Below are 25,567 nucleotides of genomic sequence, written 5' to 3'. Positions count from 1 at the left end.
ATTCTGGTTATTCTTCTATCCATTTTGATGGTTGTCTTCCGTTTTCTTCCACGTCTCTCTGGTTTTGCTCTCCATTTTAAGGCATTGGAGATCATTTTAGCTGAACAGCCTATCATTTTTTGCACCTCTTTATAGGTTTTCCCCTCTCTAATCAACTTTTTATTCAAAGTACGCTGTTCTTCTGAACAATGTCTTGAACGACCCATTTTCCTCAGCTTTCAAATGCATGTTCAACAAGTGTTGGCTTCATCCTTAAATAGGGGCCACCTGATTCACACCTGTTTCTTCACAAAATTGATGACCTCAGTGATTGAATGCCACACTGCTATTTTTTTGAACACACCCCTTTCAACTAATTCAACTAATTGCCCAATTGCACAGCCTTAAGAGCGTGCATATCATGAATGCTGGGTCTCATTTGTTTTCTGAGAATCTACTGAACCTACTGGTAACTTGTTTGCCACGTAGCAATAAAAAAAATATACGAAAAACCTTGATTATTCTGGTTAGTCACATTGTACTGCTATTATTTTGAACAATACTGTATATTCATGATACCATAATATAGTGCATTTTAGGGTGCATTAGAAAACATAATTAGTGCATTAAATGCATCATATATAAAGACTTCAATGAAGTGCTACTGAATTTTCATTCAGGTTTCTACATTACAAAGAAAAACATTCATAAGTCACCGCACCACTGGATTTTCACCACAACTGTAAACTTCTGAAAATGTCATGATGATCAACCATTAATATTTGTAAAAAGTACATCATCTCATCTCTAGACAGACTTTGATAATACAGTGTTTTAGGGTCAGCTTCCACCAAATGATAGATCAAACATTATTAAATGAGGTGAAACACACACAGAGGACAGTCTTCGGTGATAGATAAAGATATGTTTATTGACACATATCCATCAGTGTGGCCTCCAATGCAATTTATCATGCAATGCATCCACGACAAAACAGATCATAGTTCCAGTGCTTATTTTTTGCATGTAAAAACCATGTCAGATTACTGATGAGGTATTCATCATCTCGTTTCAATTGAATATGTACACTGAATGAAATCTATTTTAAGGTGGGGATGTTAACGGTTCTGTTTTAACGATTATGAAAATAGCAGGACATGTTGCCTTCATCATGGCGCTTCATGCAGAACTTCTGAACTTTGGTTGACGACATTTAAGACATGCAATAGATGGTCCGCTCTGGCTGAAAACCATTTAGGTTTCGATAAAAAAAAAGAAATGAAAAGAAAAGAAGACACACTGTAATAGATATGTTGGTTTTCAAAGTATCATAATAGTAAAGATTTGTTGGAGAGAAACAGATATGGCAGTAAAATTGTTATCCAAAAGGCACTAGGTGAGCCGAACGCTACAGCTGTTTTAGTCTTCTACAAATAAATTACAAATCAAACAGTGCAGTTACATTTGTTAACTTAATGTTTTCCTTTTTGGAACAGTTATCTATGAATCAAATGTAAGGCAACAATAAAAAAAAAAAAAGAAAAAAAAAAAGATAAACAAAAGAATAATACAGAAACGATGTACCCAATGAACACACACAGAGACTCAACTTTAAACAATGGTTTCTATGACATTTCATGTCTCCTGACGCCGTTATGATGATATCCTATGGCTTGGAGACTCCAAAACAAAGTATAATGATAAAGACAATTCTGATAATATTATGCATAGACTGTAATTATTCTCCATCTCAAAATCTCCCCTCGAAAACCCAATCTTTTGCCCCAAACCCAATTCATTTTCCATTTAGACTTTGAGAGATTGAATAAGGCAACCAGAGTCCATCAGAAGGCGGCATCGAAGTGGATCGAAGTAGAAATAGTTTGCAAACTAAAAATATTGTCCCAAAGACCCTTTTATGGTAAGTTCACCAAATTTCCCCTTTTATTATGGTGTCAAGCTACAGTGCCTTTCCCAGAATCCAAACAGAAAGACGTGGGCATGAGAACAGCTTATAGTTTCCTTCCCAAGATGTGAAAAGATGCTTTCCTCTGGACAGCACGAGGTTAAACAGAATCGGAGGATCCCAGTGTTACAGGGAGAGAATAGATGATGCCGAAAAATGTCCATGATGCTTTGTGATCGCTAAATCCTGAACTTCTGCAACAATTAGACTTTTATTCAATTGTGAAATGCAACATTAAAGGGTTAATTCCAAGGTTGTGACAGATTTTTCTAAAGAGGTTTTTGGAGAGGAAACTACAAAATCCCAATTCGGTTCAGATGGTTAGCTGGAAGAAAGAAGAAAAAGAAGAGGTCCAGTATTTGTAAGAGAGTTTAGGTTATTGATCATATTCTTACTTCGGGGTTCATGTTAAACAGACAATCATAAATCATGAAATATGATTCACATCTCAACTTTTGTGGTCATGTGAGTGAATCTAACAAAAGCTCATCCAGCTCACATTTAACTAAACAAACAGTAACGATTAAAACTTATATTTTACATAAAGGAAATGAAGCCTTTAGGACTATTAAGATATAGTAATGCACAATTTTTGTGACAATTAAGAAGATATTGTCTTAGCACAACAAGGTTATTATATGCATTTTTAAATGATGGCAGAGCCTCAACATTCAATTTGTCATTTGAAGTGAATGATAGTTTAGGGATCTCTCATCGTTCGCTTTCTGTAGCCTATAAATCATTTTATTTTTAGTACTTCTATGAATGACCAATGGACACATACACGGCAGAGTTTAAGGAGAAACAATGGCATTTAACAGTAAAGGCATATATATAGCCTGAATGCACTGTAAGTCACTTTGGATAAAATCGTCTGCTAAATGCATAAATGTAAAATTTAATCAAATGCAAACAATCCTGAAAATAAGCTTCATTTTCTTCATGCAAAATTTAATCCCATCCTTCCTTTGTCAGGTTTCATGTGATTCATGTTTTGTTACCATCATAGAAAGATGGGGGTTAAAAGAAAAAAAATACTCAAAGATTTGTCCTTTTGCCTTATTCTAATGCAACAAGTCAAATCTTTTGCATGTCCCTGTTAGAATTAGGGCCAGATTTACTAACAGCTTGCACCATTTTCAGTAGATCAGCAAAACGTTTTCACTCCTAAAGGTGCTTTTATGGGATCGCGTTCTCATGTTAATTTGCCTGTTTAATAAATCTGGCCCATAAAGTGTTACTTTTGCCAACATAAGTACAAATAAGATGGTTTTTAAGCATTTGTGACCCTGGACCACAAAATTGAGAATTACACATCTGAATAAATCAGCTTTCCATTGGTGTATGGTTTGTTCGGAGGACAAAATTTTGCCCAGATACATCTATTTGAAAATCTGGAATCTGAGGCGGCAAAAAAAATCTAAATATTGAGAAAATCACCTTTAAAGTTGTCCAAATGTGGTTCTTAGCAATGCATATTACTAATAAAAAAATCAATGTTTTGATATATTTATGGTAGGAATTAAAAAAAAAAAAAATCTTAATGTTGATTTTTACTTAATATCCTGGGATGCCGATTACGATTTTTGGCATAAAAGAAAAATCTATACTTGTGATCCATATAATGTATTGTTGGCTAATGCTACAAATATACCGATGCTACTTGCGACTGGTTTTGTGCTCCAGGGTCACGTCTGAACTGAATGCTGCTTCATTAGCAGGAGGACGCTCAAGAGGGGGGTTTCTAGCAGAATCTTAAAAGAAAGCGAAATTTAAAGTTTTCAAGCCAAGCCTGTAGAGAGCCTCAGTCCAGCTACAGGAAATTCCCTTTGAATCGCCCAGAATTGGTTAAGTTTGTAAAGGAAAGGTTCCGCTAATCTGGTAAACAAAAACCCAGAGTAAACAGAAGCACACCCCTTCAAAGAACACGTCACCACAGTTAAGCTCAACCGTAAAAACAAGGGGGAATGGACTACACCGTTAGAAATCTAAGGTGTGGAGAGGCTGCGTGATGCTGTCAGCATGTGCTGGATGTTGTGTCTGCCGCTTGGAGAAAGGACTGCGCCCTGCTATGAGACAACAGCAAACAAACAGCCCGTCACGAGACCACCCTGCCTCTACAGCCACCAAATTATGGCCTTCAGCGTCACAATCATAGCTGTTTACATCAAATACTGCTAATGGTTGAATCTCATAAAAACCTGTCCCTGTTACATTTCATCCCAAGTACCAAACATGGTATTTTGCATTAAGAAAATTTCTTGGGACCATTATTTTTATGCCATTCAAGCACTTCCCACACCCTCTCTGCTCTAAATGCATGATGTGATTCATGCCGAGCGTGACTCTGTGTGGCTGTAGTTACCTTGGCTTGCCCGACATGTTTTTGGGGTTCTTGCGGAAGGACTGGTTTACTACGGAGCGAGTGGACATCGTGCGTGGAGACGCCCTTGCGAAGGTAGATGGAGGGGTCTTGGGAATCTTCTTGCCGAGATGACCGATCCATTTCTTCTGCTCGTCTTGGGATAAGGCCAGGAGCAGCATGTCTCTAGCCGATGTCACATCATAATTCACTGAGGAACAAGGACAAACGGTTGTGAGAGTCTAGCCATTTGCACACATGCAGTCTTCGCTGTAGATGTTGTCGAGTAATGCAAAGGACCATCCATGTGTCGACTTGGACCAATACAGAGCAGTGAAGACTTGAATGAAGGAAGGGAAGTAATGCAAGTTTGTTTTTAACGGTTTCTCATCGTGTATGTAAAAAGATGAGTTGATCATGCTATCTTATTCACTTTACGTGCTTTAGACTAGGGCTGCAATGATAAGTCGATATTATTGACAATAAAAAAAAATTGTCAACAAATATTTTTGTTGTCCACTAGTCATTTGATCTCATATGACCTAATGTAAAAGCCTGTAATAATGCAGTTTGACCAGTGTGCGCTGTAGTGCAAGACTTTATTTAATCTCTCCTGGATGCAATTCAAGAGAAGAGAGCACTTCAGAGCAAACGCAGCCGAACTAACCTGAATATATGTAATATATGAATATGTAAATATATGCTGTGCGCTTTGCTCTCAATAATGAAATAAACACACCAAAAACTGACAGCAGTATAAATGCACCAGTTAAAAACGCATCTGATTACAGCGATGTGGATGTTTGCACGAGGTCTGCAGTAAACTCCAGTCACATCTTGTTTATTTATAAAGTACTTTATGCAATAGATAGCCTTAAATCAAGCAGCTTTACAGTATTAAACATTTTGTTTCTTAATCATATGACTTACAAAAGGAGATGTAAGGCAGAATTATGTGTCATTGAGTTAATTTATCGATCATCTATATATCCCTGTGCAAGATATGCATGAATTAATTGTATAATAATTGTAATTACATAACATGGCATTTAAAAGCTGAAGTGATTACTGTTACTGTGATTAGCATCAGTGAAATAATCCCCGATTAGTTGATTAATCGTTCTAATATCAAAATAATTGTTTGTTTGTTAAAACATACAAACATTAGTAAGTGCTCGGGTACTGAAATTGTATACATGCAATGTGTTTCACCTTTGCAAGGGGCGATAACATCCTCCTTCTTGTCCAAATGGTCTTTGTGGCACTTGACGTGGCATCGGCGGCACTCCAGGGCCGGAGGAGGCTTGAAGACGTGCCACAGCGGTTTGGAGCAAGCCTCGCAGTTCGTGGGGAAATGATAAAGGGTGGGGATGAACTCATGGCCTTTGTGGGGCAAGCAGTTGGTCTTATCCCCCTGAGGAACGCTCTCCATGTCCGCCTCCTTCCTGCACTCACCTTCATTAGCATACAGGATCTAAACAACAAAAACAGTTATAGGGTCATGATCTCAATATGCACACATATAGGGAAACCTTTCCCGAAAAAAACCCCCACTGAAGCCCTATTGAGTGTGGACTCAATAAGAGTGGACAGATTGACTAATGATCAGTACATTCAAATCACAGTAAAGCAGATCTGGTTAGGGTAGTAACGGTACACAAACATGACGGTTTTTGTACATGCCTCAGTTTTAACGTCATGGTTCTGTATGATTTTATATAAATAAACTGCTATTTTTTCTTCTATATTAAACAGTGGTTTACTAACCATATTCTCTAGCAAACTAACAAGCTACAGACACTTAATGACTTGCCTAAGGTTAATGTAATGCTATAAGAATGTTTTTATTGAGGTCTTTCTGCAGTTTAAACACTGATTGAGCAGTTAATTCACGTTTGTTTTGTGCTGTAACTAGTAGTAAAGAGGAAGAGATGGTCGTGTTCCTTCGCGCAAAATCAAACAGCATCAAAACTAGTGTTAATTTTGTGAACCATTTTCAATTTTAGTCTTAATCCCGTGTTAAATGTCCTTGTTAGTGTTTTTTTTTTGTATCTTTATTATATTTAGTAAACCTTACCCTTTTTAGTTTTAGTCGAATTAAAGTCTCTAAATTTTCATACAGTTTTAGTCCAAGAAAATCTAGTGTAGTGTAGTCAATTAAAACTTTTTCAGCAGGTAGATTATTATTAATGAAGCGTACAGCAGTATTAATTTAGTCTTGCTCAAATGTACATTTTAGTTGTCATAACCTTGACCTGTTTTTGTTTAGTCAAGTGTAAGTCAACGAAATGTTTGAGCATTTTAGTCAATAAAAACTTAGTCACATTTTAGTCGAGATCTCAAGACAGAACACAGACTGGCTGAATAGTTGGATTTCAATCCAAAGTTGTGAATTTAACTTGTGCGCAAAACTGGAATTTCGCATAAAACATTCACAAACAAGCACCGTTTCCATCCAACAAGTCAAAGTGAACAAAATCGTCACTTCCTGATAAACTGGAACTATAAATCACTAAGAAAAGTAGGAGGATATAATCATTTCCATATATTTGCATCAACCCTTTTTCAAAGAAGTCAAAAACCACCTCAAGCGAGTGTAAAAACTGAGTTTTCATTTTGATTGCTAACCTCCCAGTTGTTTGTTGGTGTTTTCAGATCTTCGTCGATGGTGCTTCCGCAATGAGGAGCACATGGTTGCCAGATTGTTTAAAGCTAAGCTATAATACTGGGATTTAAATTCTTTATATCTGGCATCACACTCATGAAAGCTTGCTTAATAAAAAAAGTGGTCTAGAACAACATTGTCTTTTGTTTTTTTGACTTAAAGCCGTTTTTGGTAAAGGTTTTTTTTTTGTATCGTCTAATTCTGTCAACGAAATTGCATGTTGATATAGTCATAGTTATCGTTTACTGACCTTACTGTCATCTCATCTTCATCTCATTTCAGTCATTGGGAAAAAGCTCGTCAACAAACATTTTTCATCATAGTTAGCAGTTTTCGCCAAGTAGTTAAAGTAGTTACTTTCCTACAGTAATTTTTCGCGATCCAGCACAGTTAAACTATGTGTATGCATGGGGTTTATTTATTAAATAAAATTGGTGTGTAAAAAGAAAGAAACTTGACCTGGAATATTCTTGGAATTTCATCGGCCTCAGCTCGATAAACGTCACCTTGCGTAACAGGACGCACATGGAAAAGTTTGCTGTTAAAAAACCCCAAAAAGTTTTAAAGCAGCAGAAAGGGAAAACGTTACATTTTAAATACAAGAATGATTAAAATGGCCAGTTATCATGGATAGTTAATTCATGGTTAGTCATTTATTACAATACTCACTCGATGTCTAGTACCATACAGGGGTTAGACTGCTCCTTGTCTTGCTCATCATTGTAAAAGAGAATTTTTTTACTGCTCACCACAACATACTGAAAGAAACAAAACATGTTGTTTAAAGAGTGGTTCATGCATGTCCAAATGCACAAATAATACTTTAAAACACAATTCTTTATGCAAGTCTCACCTGCTTTTTCCAGCCGTATCTTTTTATATTAGCCCTATTTGGTATCGCGAGCCAGCCTTCAAGCCTCGATTCTGAAGACAAATTAAATGCATGCATAATACAGTCCAAGTCAGAATTTGAACAAACAACAGAAGACAACATGCGGGTAATCTAGGAAAAACAAACCAAGATTGTGATGCAATCCATACAAATCAAAAAGCTTTTACTAACATGCGTAAACCAGGTACGCTTTAAAACAACTGCTTCATGTCACATGGTTGTAGTTATAAAATCCCATGCTGCTGACTTCAACACAAAACAGCATCCGCATATAATTTTAACTTCCATGATGCTGCGAGGTGCAACTAACAAGGACGAGAAGGCAGGGCTTTATTATTTTAATTTTCTAGAATTAATGGGATGGTGAAATGGGATGCTACACAATCACTCAAAACATCACAACAGCAGCTATTAGTTATTTGAGTCTCATGAATGAATAGACCAATAGGCAATGTTAGCCGAGGTGAAACAATGTATTACATTACCTAGACAAACAGCTTTCAATTTGGACTGAAAATGTGCATCATAAAACTAAGAATGCTTATCATGTATCAATAGTATTAGTAACTGTCTCAATGCAACAGTTTGTTAAACAGAGCATTTTGTATTTGAGTATTTGAGTATATATAGCCCTTCGACCAAATTATAATGCAGTTTAATTAAAATGGTACTGGTTTGAAAGCATACTTGGTGGGAAATACATTTAGGTGACAAAAGAACCGTTTAAAGAATCATGCATGAACTGTGTGACTGCTAAAGTCATTCACTCTGTAGTGAACATGCTGCTGGTGCTATAGACAAACGAACTATACATACAGTCCACATACACAAGTGCTGCAGTCGTGACATTAAAACACAGAAGACTAATTCACCATAGGTTCCAACAAGGGTTTTTTCAAATCATGAGTAAAATAATGTCTGTGGTAAAAATACCTTGGGCATTTTGTTCTACAATGTAACCTGCAAACACCCCAAGTGCTCTTATGTAGAGGTCGACCGAGAATGATTTTTTAACAGCCGATATCTTGGAAAGCATGGTGCCGATAGTCGATATAATTTTTTATTTTAATTAATATTTAAGAAATTTGAAATAATTTGACAAGGGATAAATAAATATACTTTGGATGATAAAGTATTTTCCACAATATATATAAATATTTAAAAAAATATATAATTAAAAAGAAAGTAAACACTTGTAACCAACAGGGCACTCTGAATTCTGGGAAGTTTGTGTTCATTGGGAATCATATTTTTCTAATAAAGCCAAGGTAACCCTCATTTTACTCTCAGCACACTGTGAAAATGACATGAATATGACAGTGGACAAATGCATAAAGCGCGGCATTATTAGAAATCACGAGTTTAAAGTTTAAAGCATTCAATTCACACGGACTGACCATCACACAGAGAACACGTGATCATAGTCACTCAAATATTTGTTTAAATGATATAAATGCATATTTGTTTAATGCTGATGGCAAACGAATAAGTATTATGTTTGCCTTTCCATTACTAATAATATAAAAGTAATTGTTATAATACTTTCTGTATACATTAATTCCTTTAACCATTTTATCTGATTATTAGACAGACTTCTGTCTGTATTAGACAGAACTGTTAACAACGATGACGAACGAGAGATAGAGAGACTGTGAGCACTGTGTGTTCAGGTGCTGTCGCTCTAAAAGTCCTGCTTTGAACACATTGACCAAGCAGGAAAAACTTATCAGCCAATGGCGATAATAAAAAAAATGGTAAATATCGGCCGATATATCGGTTGATCATTACTCTTAAGTAGTTCCTTATTACAAACAGACTCTTCAAAATCCACATTTTCAGTCTATAATTTTTGTTGTAGTAAGTAGAGGAAAATGTCCTAGTATTATCAATTTATTTTTACCACATGACTCATTTAACTTGTACATTGAAAAAACCCATTATTAAAACCCAAAGGAAAATCTCGAATCTCTTGATGGTGAATCATTCCTCCAGATTTTGAAATATGTATTCTGAAGGCTTTGAGAGCAAATATAATGCATCGAATCCCTTTTATCGATCAGTTTTTGGAGCCCTAGTCATTTTAACATTATTGGAATACAATGTGTAAAACCACACACACACACACTCACACAAACACGCACACACACACACACACACACACTAAGAGTGTGACTTGACTTAAAACACCTCTGAAAGGTGCTCAGAGTAGGGGTTTTATTAAAAAAAAACATTTTTTCACTACTTTCAGTAGTTTAGTACTGAATCTAAACTTTGCTCTCTATCATTAGAAACACTCTGAGTAGCTTATTTCAGAGGCATCCCCAAAACACAAGAAAAAAAGAAAAAAAGAGAAGCAACAAAAGTGCCACCCAAAAGCACAATCCAGGCATAACACGACCCCAATCTTAAAGTTACTCACAGAGGAAAAAGAATAGAAGACAGAAAGATAAGGAGAGCAAGGAGAACTGACTACATATGAGGGAGAACGAGAGATGAGAGAGGACTTTAAATACAGACAATGGCAGCCATAAACATCCTAGCATCATAGGATTAAAAGTGATGAGCGCAATTTATGTGCTGATACAGAAAATATGACACTTTATATTAAGGTACACAATTTACTATCTGCTAGTTGCTTATTAGCATGCATATTACTAGCAAATGATACTGTAGCCAAGATCAAGGATTTTTTATAAAATGGCTAACTAATATAAACCGAATATAGGCATATTTTTTGTTTTAAATATATTTTTACATAATAAAATGATATGCATTACAAAGAATCGCCTTGGCATATAATTTATAATCTGGAACCACATTCAGTTTAAGTAGTTTAGGACAAGAACTTCACAATAAACTTCCTTAGTTAACTACATTATTTAATAAACTAACCATGAAAAATTAATTCTTCTACAGCATTAATAAATCATAATCAAAATAATTTCAACATGAACTAATACATTTAAAAAAAATCTAAACCTTTATCTGTTAATATTATTTAAACTATAAACAATTATTTTTTTGTTTACGATCATGAACAAAGAAACAAATGTATTTGCTCATTGTCAATTAATGCTGCTTAATGCATTAACGAAGGTTAACTAAAGAAGGTTATTGTAAAGTGTTACCTGAACAGGTAACATTATAGTAACAAAGGCAAGCATTTTGACAATGCTGCACGCCGATTTGATAAATCAGCTAAAACACATTTATGAATGAGATGCATAAAGGTATTTACTCCGCATGTGCACACTTCAGAATTAGCAGCTATTGTGTGCTTTCCACTCTCGACAAAATCTAACCACTACCCATTTAGACTAAAGTGACACCTAGCTGGCTCCTTAATTTCCTTAAAGAAAAGCTCATGTTCAGTGCGCGTGTGCTTACCGGCGATGTTACTGTCCGTCTCGTCTGGCTGCAGGCTGGTGACGCTGGAGCTGTCCACACGGAGCTGCAGGTCGTTCAGTTTCTCTCTGAGCTGCTCGATGTCACTCTCCTTACTGTCCAGCTGCATCTGCAACTCGTTGCGATACGTGCACTCCTCTGCCAATTGCTGCAAACACAGACAACATTAACTCAGATGAAAATCCTTTACCTTATTAGGTGTTCCCAGTCAAAAATGACCAGACCAACTTGTATGCCTCTCATTATATACTGTATGTGTCCCTGGAGCACAAAAGCAGTCTTGAGTCTCTGGGGTACAATTGTAGCAATAGCCAAAAAAAACATTGTATTGGTCAAAATTATAGATTTTTCTTGTGCGCAAAAAATTATTAGGACATTAAGTAAAGATCATGTTCCATGAAGATATTTTGTAATATAAATATATTACTAACATAATATATTTCCTAACATAAATATATCAAAACTTAATTTTTGATTAGTAATAGGACTTAATTTGAACAACTTTAAAGATGATTCTCTCAATATTTAGATTTTTTTGCTCCCTCAGATTCCAGATTTTGAAATAGTTGCATCTCAACCAAATATTGTCCTCCGAACAAACCAGACATTTATTCAGCTGTCATCTGATGTAAAAATCTTAATTTCGAAAAATTGACACTTACAACTTTTTTTTTACTAGTATAGGTTTTGTATTTATTTTTGAAAATGATTTAGGTATCTAAACTCATGCACCTCAATTTATGATTTGCTATTTATTTTTTTGGCAAAGTTCACTCAAAGACTAAAGTGCATAAGCTTTAATAGAAATGCAAAACCTGTGCTAATTGTAACAAAACAAGTTAATGAAAAGACTGAATCCGAGATTTGCTAATAATATAGCATAGATTCATTTTTGAAGGTCAGTCTTTTCTGACCAGGAACCTCAAGGTAACAAGGCGAGGGGAAAAAATTTCAGTTTTTGGGGGAAGTCAGTCATTTTAAGTCCAAAGTGATTAACTAGGAAGAAAATGACTGGAACACAACAAAGGTTAATGATGCTATTGCAATACTTGGCTCATGAATACTGATATTATTCTGATCTGTCTAGCCACATAACTTTATCAGTTTTCACCGCAGCATTTAACGATAACAACAGTTACTGTAAAGAAGCTAAAGGACATTGACTTGCCGCTTGCATCTCGTTCAGCTCCTTCTGGTACTTGATGGCCATGTGGTTGAACTTCTCCTTCTCCTGGTTGAGCTCCAGCTGCAGCTTGCGGTTCTCCTTCTCTTTCTTGCGCAGGTCAGTGGTGCTGCCTCTCTTCTTCTGGTCCAACTTCATGTCCTTGCGGTTCATGATCTCAGCCAGCTTGTTCACCGCCTGCAGACACGTGTTGAGGAGTTAAGATGCTTTACATTTAGTCTACGTTTGTATTTGGGTATTAAAAATATTGCTATTTCTCACACAGTCTACAACAATGACATCAGTTTTTTCATGCATTGTTATAAACATGCATTGTTTTCATAATCTTGTGTGTTTAATGCTGTACGCTGGTTATACCTGGGTCTTCAGAGTTCTTTCTATATTAAGCGCCTTCTCGTAATGAGCCTTTACTGTGTTTGTCAGCTCCTCCTTCTCTGCTGCAAACTCTACAGGAAGACATTAGAAGAGTCATGATAATACGTAAAGATAAAACGCAGGTTAACCAACTGGAATAACATTACCTTCTTCTCGAGCTTGGAGTCCCTCGCTCAGCTCTGCCTTCTCCTTACTGAGGATCTCCGCATCTTTGGTGAGGGTTTTATTGGATTCCTCAAGCTACGTGAAAATGCATTATAATTGAATTAAAAACCTCTGATATAATCACAGAGTTAACAATAACGACAAGAGCTAACAGGTGGCTTGTACAGTACATAGAGATCTGATACTGAAACTGTGATGGAGCACAAATGGACTACATACATTGCTAACGCCCTACGATTTCTGCAGAAGACACGGAATCAGGTCATAAAAACTGAATTTTCAGGAAAACGTAGAATGTCACGAAATTCGTTAAAACGTTTGAATGAACGAATGAAGAGTAGGTCAGTACACTTTAATCACATGGCAATATATGGACTTGGTGCATGTGAAATTCTTTGATTAAAATCGCAAAATCATATACAAAAAAATGGTACCCCGTCAAAATAAAACTGCGGTTTAACTTGTAAAAAAATTGTGATAGAAGTATATTACTTGATGCATCGCCAATCGTGAAATTATTCTGCATCGATTCTGAGATTTTCCGGATGCATTGCGATTCTTTATCGAGTCGATTCTGAGCTTCGTTTTGAACAGCAGATGGCGCTGCATGCTTTAGAAACCTTTAGTTAATCGGTTGAAGCGAATCACAAGGGGGTTCACAGTGGGCTGTTTACATTAACCTGGCGTCATAAATGAATTAGAGATCGACCGATATGGGTTTTTCTATAGCCAATGCCGATGTTTAGAGGTCAGGGTCAGCCGATGGCCGATATGTGCTGCCAATATCTTGGAGTTTTCCCCTTGATTTGCATGCTAAAATGTCACACTAATAATAAGTGGATGCACAACACATTTTTTCTAAACCTATCATAATTTATTGAGCACTGACTTGAACCATCTCTTCATTCATCTTAATTTAGTGCACTAAAATTAATAAACTGACCAAGTATTAAATATATAAAACAGGATATATATATATATGTCAATCATTTACATAAAAGTTTTAGAGCATTTACATTTATCAAGTAGAATTTTTCAAGTTTGTTGGAACATAAATGTAAACTTAAATATACATTTAAATAAATACAATTTTAGAAATAAAAATCAATTAAACAGAAAAATATAAAAAAATAAATATATAAAAAATAAATAACAGTAGTGCTGCAAAGACACTAGCAACCAGCAACATTTGTGTTTCGTATAAATGACACAGAACACCTAAAGTGCATTCTAATTTCGAACTTACATCGCAGTCTGTTCATTATTAAAATATAGTAGAGTCAACCAAACATTTAAAAAGTTACACTGGTCAGTTTAAATACACCCTATACCGGTCCTCTCTGCTGTAATGCAAAGGACGTTTTTGCTCATGTGAAGAGGATGATTTTTCCGTCTAGTTTACATTAAAAAAAATATTATAGTTTAACATTCAGATACATTGCGAATATGGAAACATTTGGATATGTGCAGAACGAGACGTGAGCAATAACCTCCAAATACATCTAGTCAAACCCACGCTCGCTCGTCCTCGTATGAACTTAGTGCACATGGCATAATATCTTCTTTTTAACATAATAATAAGGACTTCTCATCTCCCAGTCTGCTGTGAAGAAGTGAGCAGTTATCATCACAGAGCTCTCCGTCCCCCTGGACGTCCACCCGTCTGTCGTGAGCGCAACAGGGGATGCTCGGGATAGTTCATCCACAACTTTTTTCTTCTCCTGTTCATAAAGATCTGGCACAATCTTTTCACTCTAACCTCTTTCCTTCATCAGTATATCTGACAGGGAAGCCAAAATGCGCAGGGCGTTCAAGCTCCTCCGCTCGGCATTATCACTGAGTGTGGACTGAACATGCGCAACTTTTTTTTTTTTTTTTTGCATAAAATCAATCCGCGGGTCACGCGTATACCGAACTGAAGATATTGATCTGAACGGATCACGGATCAATGATGATCCGTTGCACCACTACTATAGTGTCATTTGAAAACATTGCAGTTGCGTTTCAAAATACAACAACGAGCACCACGAAACCATTTAAAGAGGCGCATTCAGCGGTCTCCTTGACAGAAAACATTCAGCAAAGTAAAATGATCTCAAACGTATGGCGCGCTCTCTTCATTTTATCAAACGATCATAATCACATTTATTCATTTTACAGTCCTGCTACTAGCATTTTATTAATACTAAAACCCCTTTAATTCAGGTGAGAAAGCTTTTTTTCCAAGTGGCTTTTGCACATAATAATAATACCGCTGCAGACGCATTTTGCAGCATTAAGGTTATTACTTGATCGTTAATTTAAACGACGATCGATCATGGAAATTATCAAATATTGACATCCCTAAATACAAATGAGTTGGATGGAAAACTGGTTATTGTCTGCATCAAACCATGCTTCTGAACAAATGTCATTCACCGTTCTGGGGCAGCTCCAGCACAGCTGTCTCTCCGAGCGCGGTGCTGTCTGTGAGCGGCGGAGTAACGGAGCCCTCAATCACGCTGCAGTGTTTGTGAGAGCTGCCAACTTCTCCACCCCATTTACAGAGTGAAATTCTCTGACTACCTTTATCTCGCAGGTCTGTTGTTGAATCTTCCAAAAGTTTTGGCTTGGGGTGCTTCACATGCAGTGGCTGCAGCAGCACTTTCCACCGCGCCAATAACACGGGGCTGCCCGCCGACGTGCCTGACTTTAAATCGGCGCTACTAAACACGGATATCGGCCGATGCCGATATATTAAAAAATGACAAATATCGGCCCGATATATCGGCCGAGCGATATATCGGTCGACCTCTAAAAGGAATTCAGCGATCTTCTGCATGAGAATTTTAGAGTGCACATAAAAACTAGAAAAACTAAAAATTAGAGCGCCATCTGCTGTTAAAATCTAAGTTCAGAAACGATTCCAGAGAGAATCCACAATTCTATTTCCGCATCGATTTATCATTACTCCGTCAAAATAAAAGTGTGGTTTAACTTGAAAAAAGTTTAACTCTGGGCGATGCAACTGGTGCAGACTGAGGAGGGATTGTGGAGCACTTTGTTTGTAAAAAAAAAAAAAAAAATAGGGCCCTGCATTGTATGATTCAGAGAAGCATGCCCTGTGGTGAGATCACAGACCTGTGTGATGGTCGAGTCCTTCTCTGAGATCTCCTGTTTGTACCGCGAGACGGCTTTCTTGTGCTCCTGAGAGAGTTCAAAGTACTGCTCCTCCTGCAGCGCGCGAGCCAACTGCTCCGACTCGGCCTTCGTCATGGTCAGGTCCAGCTGAGCAGACAGCGACTCCCTATAAACACAAGACCAGCTTCAAAACAAATGCTGATAGTACTTCACAGTTACAGGGTACTCTAATAAACAGTAGTTCTGAGGCAGAAGTTTGGTCACATGACCTAGAAGCACAGGTATCACCTGACAGAGAGCAATTACAACAAAGCAACTAATAAGTAACTACTGATAAGACATTTTCAATATGTAACCAATTCCCAAATAAAGATATTTAAAATATCAATATAAATAGATACATATAGCAAGAGGCTGCTTTGTATAAGTTACAGAAATTATAAATTCAAAAAAAGACCATTTCATTTCATGCTCTGATAAATATGTGCAAATATTTTACAGTTTCTATGTTTTACCACTTTACAAGATACTCTATCGTTCCTTATTAATTGTTTTAAAGCAGCCCTGTTTTAAATGCGATTTACTTCTCTGAGGACATGTCCTGGACTTTTCTCAGAGCCTCTTGAGTTTGTCGATTCTTCTCCTCGATCTCCTCCTTCAGCTCCTTCACCTGAGTTTTATAGAGCGTCTGAAAACAAGGAAAAGCAGCTTGAGAATATATGACGTGAGCACACTAGTGACGTCACAAAGGGGGAAATGATCATATCAGTATATCAACTTGTGACAAAACTGGAAGGGTTTCGGATGCTTTTCATTTTACTTTCCAATTAGAGATGCTGGTGTACAGCTTTTCAAAATGAAACAAAAAGAACAGAAAGCTTAATTCGCTGCTGGTGACAGCGGTTGCATTTATTATTAAAACTGGAGTATGACCAGCGGTCTGATACTCACTGAGAAATACTGCTCAGCCTCCAGCTGGTCCTGAAGTTCCCTCATCTGACCCTCATTTCCTCGGTACTGCCTGAGAAGATGCATTTCCATCAGCCAAATGAACACAAATGAACATTAAAATTTCTACTTTCTAAGTCCATTATAACATTTAAGTGATGACTTGAGTAATCATATTTTGATGAAAGATTACACAGACAAACTTGTGTTTAATTCTCATCTAATGTGAACTGATGCACTGCTCACAATGCAGTCAGGAACCTGTGTGATATAAACAGTGATTTCATGTTGACTTTAAAGCGACCGAGTCCAACAGGAGGAGAGGTGAAGGATTAACCGGATAATCCCTAATCCATCCGTGTAAATATTGGCAGCCAACTGTTTCGGTCTGGTTTAAACATAAGCTGCAATAATAGCTATTTCTACAATAGAAAAGCAGCTCAGATATTTAATGATGTAATGGCTTTTGTAAAGAGCCAAAGGAAGGATGTTATAACGATAGTGTTACAACTGGGGTCCAACAGAAATGCTTGTACAAAAAAAATATTAGACCAGAAACTTGAAGTGATTACTTATGAAAAAAAATGTGTTTTGACCCAATTATTTATGCAATTCTAAATCAAAATAATCTTTTTTGGATTATTTTCTTACTGTAGATTGATGTGCGACTGATCTGGAACCCAACCGTATTACGATTAATTAGAAAGACTTCAAAATTGAACCATTTGACAGGCTTAAAAAGTGAAGGGGTGATCAATGGCAAGAAATTAAACATTATTACTGGTAAGTCTTTTAATTATACAATGGGAGACACATTTGTACCCTCTTCAGGCTGTATTTTCATGACCCTCGGGAGGTCAGGAGAGAGAAAGCAACGTACTTGGTGAGCTGTGCCAGCTGGAACTCAACAGAGCGCTTGTTCTCGAGGGCCGCGTTGATCTCCTGTTTGAGCTGCTTCTCTGATCCTTTCAGCCGCTCGGCCTCCATCGTCCAGTTCTTCATCTCGTTCTGGGCCAGCACACGCTTCCCAGACTCCTGCTCCAACTGCACCCGCAGCTCCTTCACCTGGTGGAGCGCAGCAAAGAGGAAACATGCTGAACCTGTAACGCTAAAACTCTCTCAGCAGTTTATACTACTCTAAGTCTTAGTCATTTATCCAAAGAGGCTTACAAATGAGGATAATGCATGCAATTAAAATCAACAAAAGATTTATGAAGCAAAGCTTTTCGGCCGTAAGGCGTGTTCAGGCTCACCTCTTCCTCCAGCCTCTCCTTCTGCTTCATCAGCTGCTCCATCTTCTGCACAGACTGCTTGAGGTCAAACTCCAGCATGGAGCACTGCTTCTCCACCTCCACCACCCTGCTCTCCGCCCGCATCCGCAGCGTGGTCTCCTCCGCCACCTTCTGGTCCACCACTGGTTAGGTTTAGAGAAAGAATGAACAGGTGATCGATGTACCTCATCTGAATCAGCCTTAGTGTAGCGCGTCAAAACCATTTCTGCTGCTCTTTGATTTTTCTGCCACAAATTATATTTAATAATTATCACAATTTTGTCAGTTACTCATAGTTTCAGTCACGGAGACAAACATCTATAGAAGTGCAGTACAGACCCAGTCAAGTTTCCGCTTCGTTCAAGCCAAAAAAAAAAAAACTTTAACATGTATATTTTTTTTATCATAAACCATACATCAATGGAAAGCTTATTTATTCAACATGATTTTAAAAAAGTTGACTGGTTTTGTTGTCCTGGGTCTCATATGAAGAAGAAACAAACTCATCTATATCTCAGATGGCCTGAGGGTGAGGATGCACCGTTTTGATTTTTGGGTGAGCTACTGCTTTAAATATCACACTGTCTAATTACAACACACTGTGCTTTCTCTGAACTCATTTAATAGTATCGTGTCTATTAAGATGCTATTAAAAGCAAGTCGTCTGCTCTATATCCATAAGTGTGAGATCCTGTAGGTGTTGTCTGGGCACGCAGCGAAGCGAGACGCTGCTCGGTGTCTGGACTCGTCTCGCACGCACACATACCGTGCATAGCAGCTGACTTGGTCTCCTCGATGGACTCGTATTTGTCTGTGAGTTGAGCCTTCGTGATGCGATGCTCGGTGGATTCCTGGTCCAGCCGCTGCTGTAGAGTCTTCAGTTTGTAGTTCAGGTCGATTTCCAGACTGTTCTTCTCCTGAAAGCACGGGTTACACAAAACACAATTACTCTACACAGTGAACACTACAGCAGCCAAAGACGACATCATCAAGACAGGAGATGGATTGGAAATAACGTTGGCAGTGATTCTAGATCAATTTACAACACTAATTTATTTTATTTATGCATTATGTATAAACCTTTGAAACAGTGAGACATGTTAAATCCTAGATTTCCATTCAGTGTGCATTGCTGTGCATGACCAGTTACTGAAATGCTAGAAGGCACCAACTGATATGTCTTTTTTATTATTTAATTATATTAACTTTCATACAAAATTGGTAATTTATGGTCATGTAAACTGATGCAGAACAGACACGACGCAAGTATTGTTAATGGTCCACAACAGACTGCAATTATTATCTAAAACACGCACAAAAAATATATGCAAATTTTTAATAATCTAATAATAAAAGTATTACCTTCTCTAAAATGTTACATCTGTCCTGCACTTGTTTTCTCTCCAGCTCTACTTTAGACAGACTGTGCTTCAAGTTCTTGTTGTCCTCCTGTAGACCCGTGATACGAGCTTCAAAGAGACAAACAACAGACTTACATCACATCGGATGATCACATTATCTGCAAAGGGAGCGATTGGAAATAAAAAATGTTGTGCATTTTACATTGGCGATAATACAGAACACATTTTTCCATTCCAATGCACTACTTCTCCATGGTTTCACAAACTTTGGATTACGAGTCCAAATCTCTAACCACTAGGCCACGACAGGGAAAGCGTCTCTCACCTTGCAGCTCTCTGATCTCCTCTGAGCCCTGGCTGCAGCTCCGTCTCTCCGTGTCCAGCGTGGTCTGCAGCTGAAGCAGCTCTTTCTCCAGCTGCTGTTTGACGCTCTCTGTGGCGCGGCTCTTCTCCTGCAGCTCGCGGTTCACGCTCTCCAGCTGGCTCATGGACTTCCCCATCTCTGTGTGGCTCTTCCTCAAACGCACCACCGTGTCAGACTCGGCCCGCAGGAGGTCGTTGGATTCCCTCAGCTGTGGGGACAAGGTTGTGTGAGATGCGGTTCCTTAATTGTAATGTGAAGATCCAGACTCAGAAGATCTTCTAAAATGGGCATTTTTATGAGGCTCCTATATTTATGTTCAGCTCTTTCACTTTAATTGCATAAAAAAGGACCCATACATTGCCATTAGAGTAACATTACTGAACCTGAACAGAGCAGATGACAGTTAGAGGCTTTTGCATCTGAACTCTTTATAACCAGACACACACACAATATATCAATAATACAAAATATATAATATTATATGTGTGAGTACTATACGTTGTTCCTCGTCTAACTCCTGAATATTTCTAATACCACAATTGTGTTCTATACAAACTTACTTGGTTCTGCAGCTGAGCGACCTTATCATTGTTTTGACTCATTTTCCTCAAGTCCTCCAGCTGCTCCTTCAAAGTAGACACTAGTAAAAAGGAAATAAAAGTTTTTAAAGTGCTTCATCTTTTCTTATAACGTATTGAAGGAACATTAAAATGCATATTATAATGACGTAGAGAGTAAGAGTTAAGAGTGAGTTCAGTCAACCCAGGGTTTGAAACTCAGTTCATGGTTAACACACAAAGACATTCTCAAAAAAAAAGTGCTAATTATAAAGATAAAATGGCCGTGTGGATTTATTTCTAGTATGGATTTGCCGCTTACTCTGAGCAAACATACTTCGTTTCATAATCTGCTTTCAAGAATACCCCCAAGGTATATCAGAATGAGACACTGAATCCTCACCCTCATTCTCCAGATTTCTTCGTTTTTCAGCCTCCTGTTCCGCCTTTCTCTGATGTTCTGTAACTTTGTGCTGGATCATGATCTTGTCTTTCTCCAGTAAAGACATGTTAGCCTCCACACTCTTCCTAAGGTTACTCTGAATCACGTCAGGGCAAGAGAACAACGAGAACCGAGAATTAGCATACTAAAAACAACCCAAGTGTTAACAGATCTTTATATTAAATTATTTAATTAGAGCCTTTTATACAAAATACAAACCCTCTGTAATTCTTTACATTCATGCATTAGAGATTAAATCTCTTCACTCACCTCCTCGTCTAACTCTTTCATTATCTTGTCTAGCTTTGTATTGGACGTCCTGAGGGGGAAACGAATCAAAGAACAGATTTCAAAGGTCTGATTTTATTGTGAGAAAATTTTACTTTAGGTTTGGATACAGGGACAAGGAGCTTAAATGAGGAAAGGTGGATGGATATTTGAGGATGGATGGATCTACATACTGATTCGATGGTGGAATGAAGAGTTTGGTTTGAGGATGTATTTGGGACAGACTGTTGCATTGTGGCTGAGTAGGTGAGGGGTTGCTATTGGGTGTATCTATGATATATGGATGAGGTGTTTGAGTGGTCTGAACAGGGTCTTTGGGTGGATGGATGGGTGGGTGGAGTATTTGACTGTTTTTTGATGGCTGGATGGATGAGGTGTTTGGTTTAGGATGGATGGATGAGGAGCTAGTTTGGTCTGGAAATATGGATGAGGAGTTAGTTTGGTTTGGATAGGGTGTTTGCTGATGGATTGAGTGATACATGAGGTGTTTGGTTTTGAAAGGATAGATCTTAATTGGTTTCAGTAGGTTGGTGATGGACCAATAGATAGATGAAACGTTTGATTGGTTGGTGGATGGATGGATGGATGAGGTGTTTGATTGGTTGGTGGATGGATGGATGAGGTGTTTGATTGGTTGGTGGATGGATGGATGGATGAGGTGTTTGATTGGTTGGTGGATGGATGGATGAGGTGTTTGATTGGTTGGTGGATGGATGGAAGAGGTGTTTGGTTGGTGGATGGATGGATGGATGGAAGAGGTGTTTGATTGGTTGGTGGATGGATGGATGGATGGATGAGGTGTTTGATTGGTTGGTGGATGGATGGATGAGGTGTTTGATTGGTTGGTGGATGGATGGATGGATGAGGTGTTTGATTGGTTGGTGGATGGATGGATGAGGTGTTTGATTGGTTGGTGGATGGATGGATGGATGGATGGAAGAGGTGTTTGGTTGGTGGATGGATGGATGGATGGAAGAGGTGTTTGATTGGTTGGTGGATGGATGGATGAGGTGTTTGATTGGTTGGTGGATGGATGGATGGATGAGGTGTTTGATTGATTTTGGATAGATAGATGAGGAGATTCATTGGTTTTGAGTAGGGTGTTTGGTGATGGACCAATGGATAGATGAGGAGTATGGTTTTGGAAGGATGGATGGATGGATGAGGTGTTTGACTGGTTTGGATAGGGTGTTGGTTGAAAGGTTGATGGATGGATAAAGGGTTTGATTGGTTTGAAAAGACAGATGGATGGTAAGATAAAGTGTTTTGGTGGATGGACAAACAGACAGATAAACACCTGCACTTCTGCTCCATCTCGTCTCTCAGCTGCATCTCACTGTGAAGTTGTTCTTCTAGCTGATAAATTCTCTTCTGAAGATTCTCCAACTGAGGTATCAGAGAAACAAGATCAGTCACCCTCACAGTTTAAGAGGCAGACTCAATATTATATTGCCATGAAACTCTTTATTTTAAAAGTTACATTTCTTACATGACTTTTATCTTCCTTTGTCGAGCTGCGTTTGTCACTTGTCTTTATAGCTGGCTCCCGAGGAAACCTGACAGAGAATCAATAATTAATAAATTTAACACAAACATCCGGCCTCTAAGCACTGAGGGTCTGTTCTGAATCTCAGTACTTACTGGTAGTAGGTAAAGCCCACAAATGGAAGCTGGTTGCCTACAAATGCTTTAGGAATGGGGAATGTCTCCTCCTCCCCTCGATCTTCCTCAATGTCATCAAAGTTGCTTGTGTCTACATCACTGCTTAACTCCGGCACCACTGGAGCAGCCGCTATTGTATGCGACAATACAGTAGTGCATTTTAATGAGAACAAATAAACAATGCTACAAGCACAAACACGTTAGCCTAATACAAGGCAGGTTTCAAAAATAACAGACAGTTTATTTTAAGATAACTGGAAATGATATTGAAGCTGGCAGATTTGAGGTTCAGAAGCTCAGCTCACTCTCTCTCATGTTCTCCCATGACCACTGGTCGTTCTTGAAAAAACCATGTCGCTTGATTTCGTCGACTCCATTGCGTCCTAACCGCACCTCCCTAGTGAGAAGAAATGAGATTAGCACAATGTATTTTGAGTAAACAATCTTTGATTCACTTCTTCCTATTCAACTGAATAGGGATGAATACATGTACTCCTGCTAACTGATGAGCACAGGGTGATTTTTAACTCATAAGCTCCTGAGTTTTCAGATGGATATGAAAGAGCTGATCATAATATTAATCCTAATGCATGATCTTACGCAGTTCAAAACTATTAATATTTCTTCTTAAACAGAGTTAAATGCAGAAATTAACTAAGTGAATAAATAATAAAAACAAACAACAGTTTAATGCATATTAGTCTAAGACATTTTTCATTGCAAGTCAGACAAAAGTAAGTCTGGTCACTTAGAAGAGCTCACAATAAGCCTAATTGTTGGGAAGATTTGGGGTATCATGTGAGGGTCAGACTACACACTGGTGTTTAATACTTCAGGTATGGCATTTTTTTTAAATCCCAACAGCAGGAAGTGATGTTTGTGTCAGCTGTGTCAAGACTATAAACTATTCATTCTCCAATGTTTTTTTTCAGTGGCTGATATATTATTCTATTGCAATGTAAAATATTTTTTGTATGCAAACCTGTCTGTGAGGAAAGCACAGATGAGGCTTTTTGCATCCTTTGAGATGTCGCTGTCATCGGGGAAGGTCAGGGCGTTCTTGTGATTCATGATCTTGCTGTAGGTGCCCACCAGAGAGTCAGCGTAGAACGGCGTGTCACCTGAGGAAACGTTCAACCACACAAAACATTACTCTTCAGAATGCCTCCTCTATTCCTAGCTCCATGATCTCACCATCTGTCGGGAAAACTCGCATTCTTAAGAACTTGTCTTTGCCTAAGCGCTCAGGTTGCATTGATCCTGAAACTCACCGACGAGCATCTCATACAGGAAGACCCCCACAGACCACCAGTCACACTCTCGGCCATAGTATCCGTCTCCTCCCTGCGACTTCAGTACCTCGGGAGAAATATAGTCTGGAGTTCCTACTGCCGTGTCACATCGTACCATGCCGTCCTGAGAGAGGGGAAAACAACAGAACAGTCGAAAGAAGAACTGAAAGGGCACTAAATGTGACTGAAGGAATGCTTCAGGTTTGTTCCACATTGCGAGTCTTTTCTCACATTTAAAACTAAAAATAGTAGCTTCGTAAAATTACGGTTGAATCACTGACGTCACATGAATTATTTTCACGATCTCCTAGCTAGGTTTCTGTGCATTGATCGTGGTAATATCCTTGCTGTCTATGGTAGGTTTAGAGCGCTCAGATTTCATTCAAAATATCTTAATTTGAGTTCTGAAGATAAACGAAGGGTTTATGGGTTTGGAACGACATGAGGGTGAGCAATTGATGACAGAGTTTTCTATTATTGGGTGAACTATCCCTTTAAGAGATCTACCGTGACAATACATGTTCATTTTCTTCATTGTGATAGAAACACATAGACTTTTCAAAATAAGAGTCCCAGGGTATTTCAGATTTGTTTATAATTAAAAGTCCTTTAATAAGCATAAAGGACTTTTCCAGATTATTATTGGTATTTTAGTAACAGAATAACTTTTGTAGCTTCTGTCTGGGCTATCCTTGGTTATACAGTTATAAAAATTAATCTTGATACCTCCGCAATCGATTGTGTTTTGTACCTGTACATTTACAGGGCTTGCAAACTCATACAGGTTTCTTGAGATCAACTGGTCATTCAGACAACCCACAGTGACTCTTATGAAGTTGTGTAGTTTTGCACACCCCTAGTACCTTGTTCATTTTCATGCAGGTCCCAAAGTCTGCCAGCTTCAAGTGGCCGGCCTTGTCTAGCAACATGTTGTCCGGCTTTACATCCCTGAGACAAAAGCGAAAACATACACATTTCAAGCAGGTAGGCTCAGCAGCAGAAAGCATGAAAGGGTTGTTGGATGTATGACTGAGACCTGTGAATGAAGCCCATGGAGTGGATGCAGTCCAGTGCCAGCACAACCTCAGCAGTGTAGAAACGAGCCCACTTCTCAGGAACATCGTAGTTGCTCATCAGGTTGACCAGGTCTCCGCCTGGCATATACTCCATCACCATGTAGAGGTAGCGGTCGTCCTGGAAGGCATAAAACAGCTGGACGACAAAAAGAAAAGAATTACTTCACGGCTACATGTTTCAAGAAAACGTACTT

General features: G+C 38.2%; 1 protein-coding gene and 1 long non-coding RNA gene across 3 annotated transcripts in view; one reads left to right on the top strand and one right to left on the bottom strand.

The window, feature by feature from the left end:
• Positions 1-884: 884 nt before the first annotated feature.
• LOC127951065 (rho-associated protein kinase 1-like) overlaps positions 885-25,567 on the bottom strand; it is a 52,147-nt gene continuing 27,464 nt past the window's right edge. The window contains exons 5-33 of one of the 2 annotated variants that reach the window (XM_052548699.1): positions 25,334-25,509; positions 25,161-25,245; positions 24,277-24,421; positions 23,988-24,126; positions 23,311-23,402; positions 22,985-23,135; positions 22,833-22,899; positions 22,641-22,729; positions 21,326-21,374; positions 21,017-21,152; positions 20,617-20,696; positions 20,018-20,264; positions 19,694-19,800; positions 19,098-19,248; positions 18,314-18,474; positions 17,941-18,125; positions 17,064-17,133; positions 16,697-16,800; positions 16,113-16,278; positions 12,974-13,067; positions 12,810-12,898; positions 12,438-12,629; positions 11,252-11,417; positions 7,826-7,896; positions 7,642-7,730; positions 7,432-7,510; positions 5,520-5,781; positions 4,311-4,518; positions 885-2,270 (exon numbers count right to left, since the gene is read on the bottom strand). In XM_052548699.1, coding sequence (XP_052404659.1) covers positions 2,267-2,270; positions 4,311-4,518; positions 5,520-5,781; positions 7,432-7,510; positions 7,642-7,730; positions 7,826-7,896; positions 11,252-11,417; positions 12,438-12,629; positions 12,810-12,898; positions 12,974-13,067; positions 16,113-16,278; positions 16,697-16,800; positions 17,064-17,133; positions 17,941-18,125; positions 18,314-18,474; positions 19,098-19,248; positions 19,694-19,800; positions 20,018-20,264; positions 20,617-20,696; positions 21,017-21,152; positions 21,326-21,374; positions 22,641-22,729; positions 22,833-22,899; positions 22,985-23,135; positions 23,311-23,402; positions 23,988-24,126; positions 24,277-24,421; positions 25,161-25,245; positions 25,334-25,509 — 3,654 coding nt within the window. In that variant the 3' untranslated portion in view covers positions 885-2,266. Of the gene's footprint in view, positions 4,015-4,310; positions 4,519-5,519; positions 5,782-7,431; positions 7,511-7,641; positions 7,731-7,825; positions 7,897-11,251; positions 11,418-12,437; positions 12,630-12,809; positions 12,899-12,973; positions 13,068-16,112; positions 16,279-16,696; positions 16,801-17,063; positions 17,134-17,940; positions 18,126-18,313; positions 18,475-19,097; positions 19,249-19,693; positions 19,801-20,017; positions 20,265-20,616; positions 20,697-21,016; positions 21,153-21,325; positions 21,375-22,640; positions 22,730-22,832; positions 22,900-22,984; positions 23,136-23,310; positions 23,403-23,987; positions 24,127-24,276; positions 24,422-25,160; positions 25,246-25,333; positions 25,510-25,567 lie in introns of both variants that reach the window. The other variant, XM_052548698.1, reaches the window with a different exon arrangement.
• LOC127951078 (uncharacterized) lies at positions 21,906-22,396 on the top strand. Its single transcript, XR_008152584.1, has 3 exons — positions 21,906-22,065; positions 22,142-22,241; positions 22,322-22,396. It is a non-coding gene; the product is annotated as an uncharacterized LOC127951078 (long non-coding RNA).

Source organism: Carassius gibelio, chromosome B2 (assembly GCF_023724105.1).
Source record: "Carassius gibelio isolate Cgi1373 ecotype wild population from Czech Republic chromosome B2, carGib1.2-hapl.c, whole genome shotgun sequence".
NCBI lineage: Eukaryota > Metazoa > Chordata > Actinopteri > Cypriniformes > Cyprinidae > Carassius > Carassius gibelio.
Note: the sequence above shows the minus strand (reverse complement) of the source record. Positions and strands in the feature narration are given on the sequence as shown.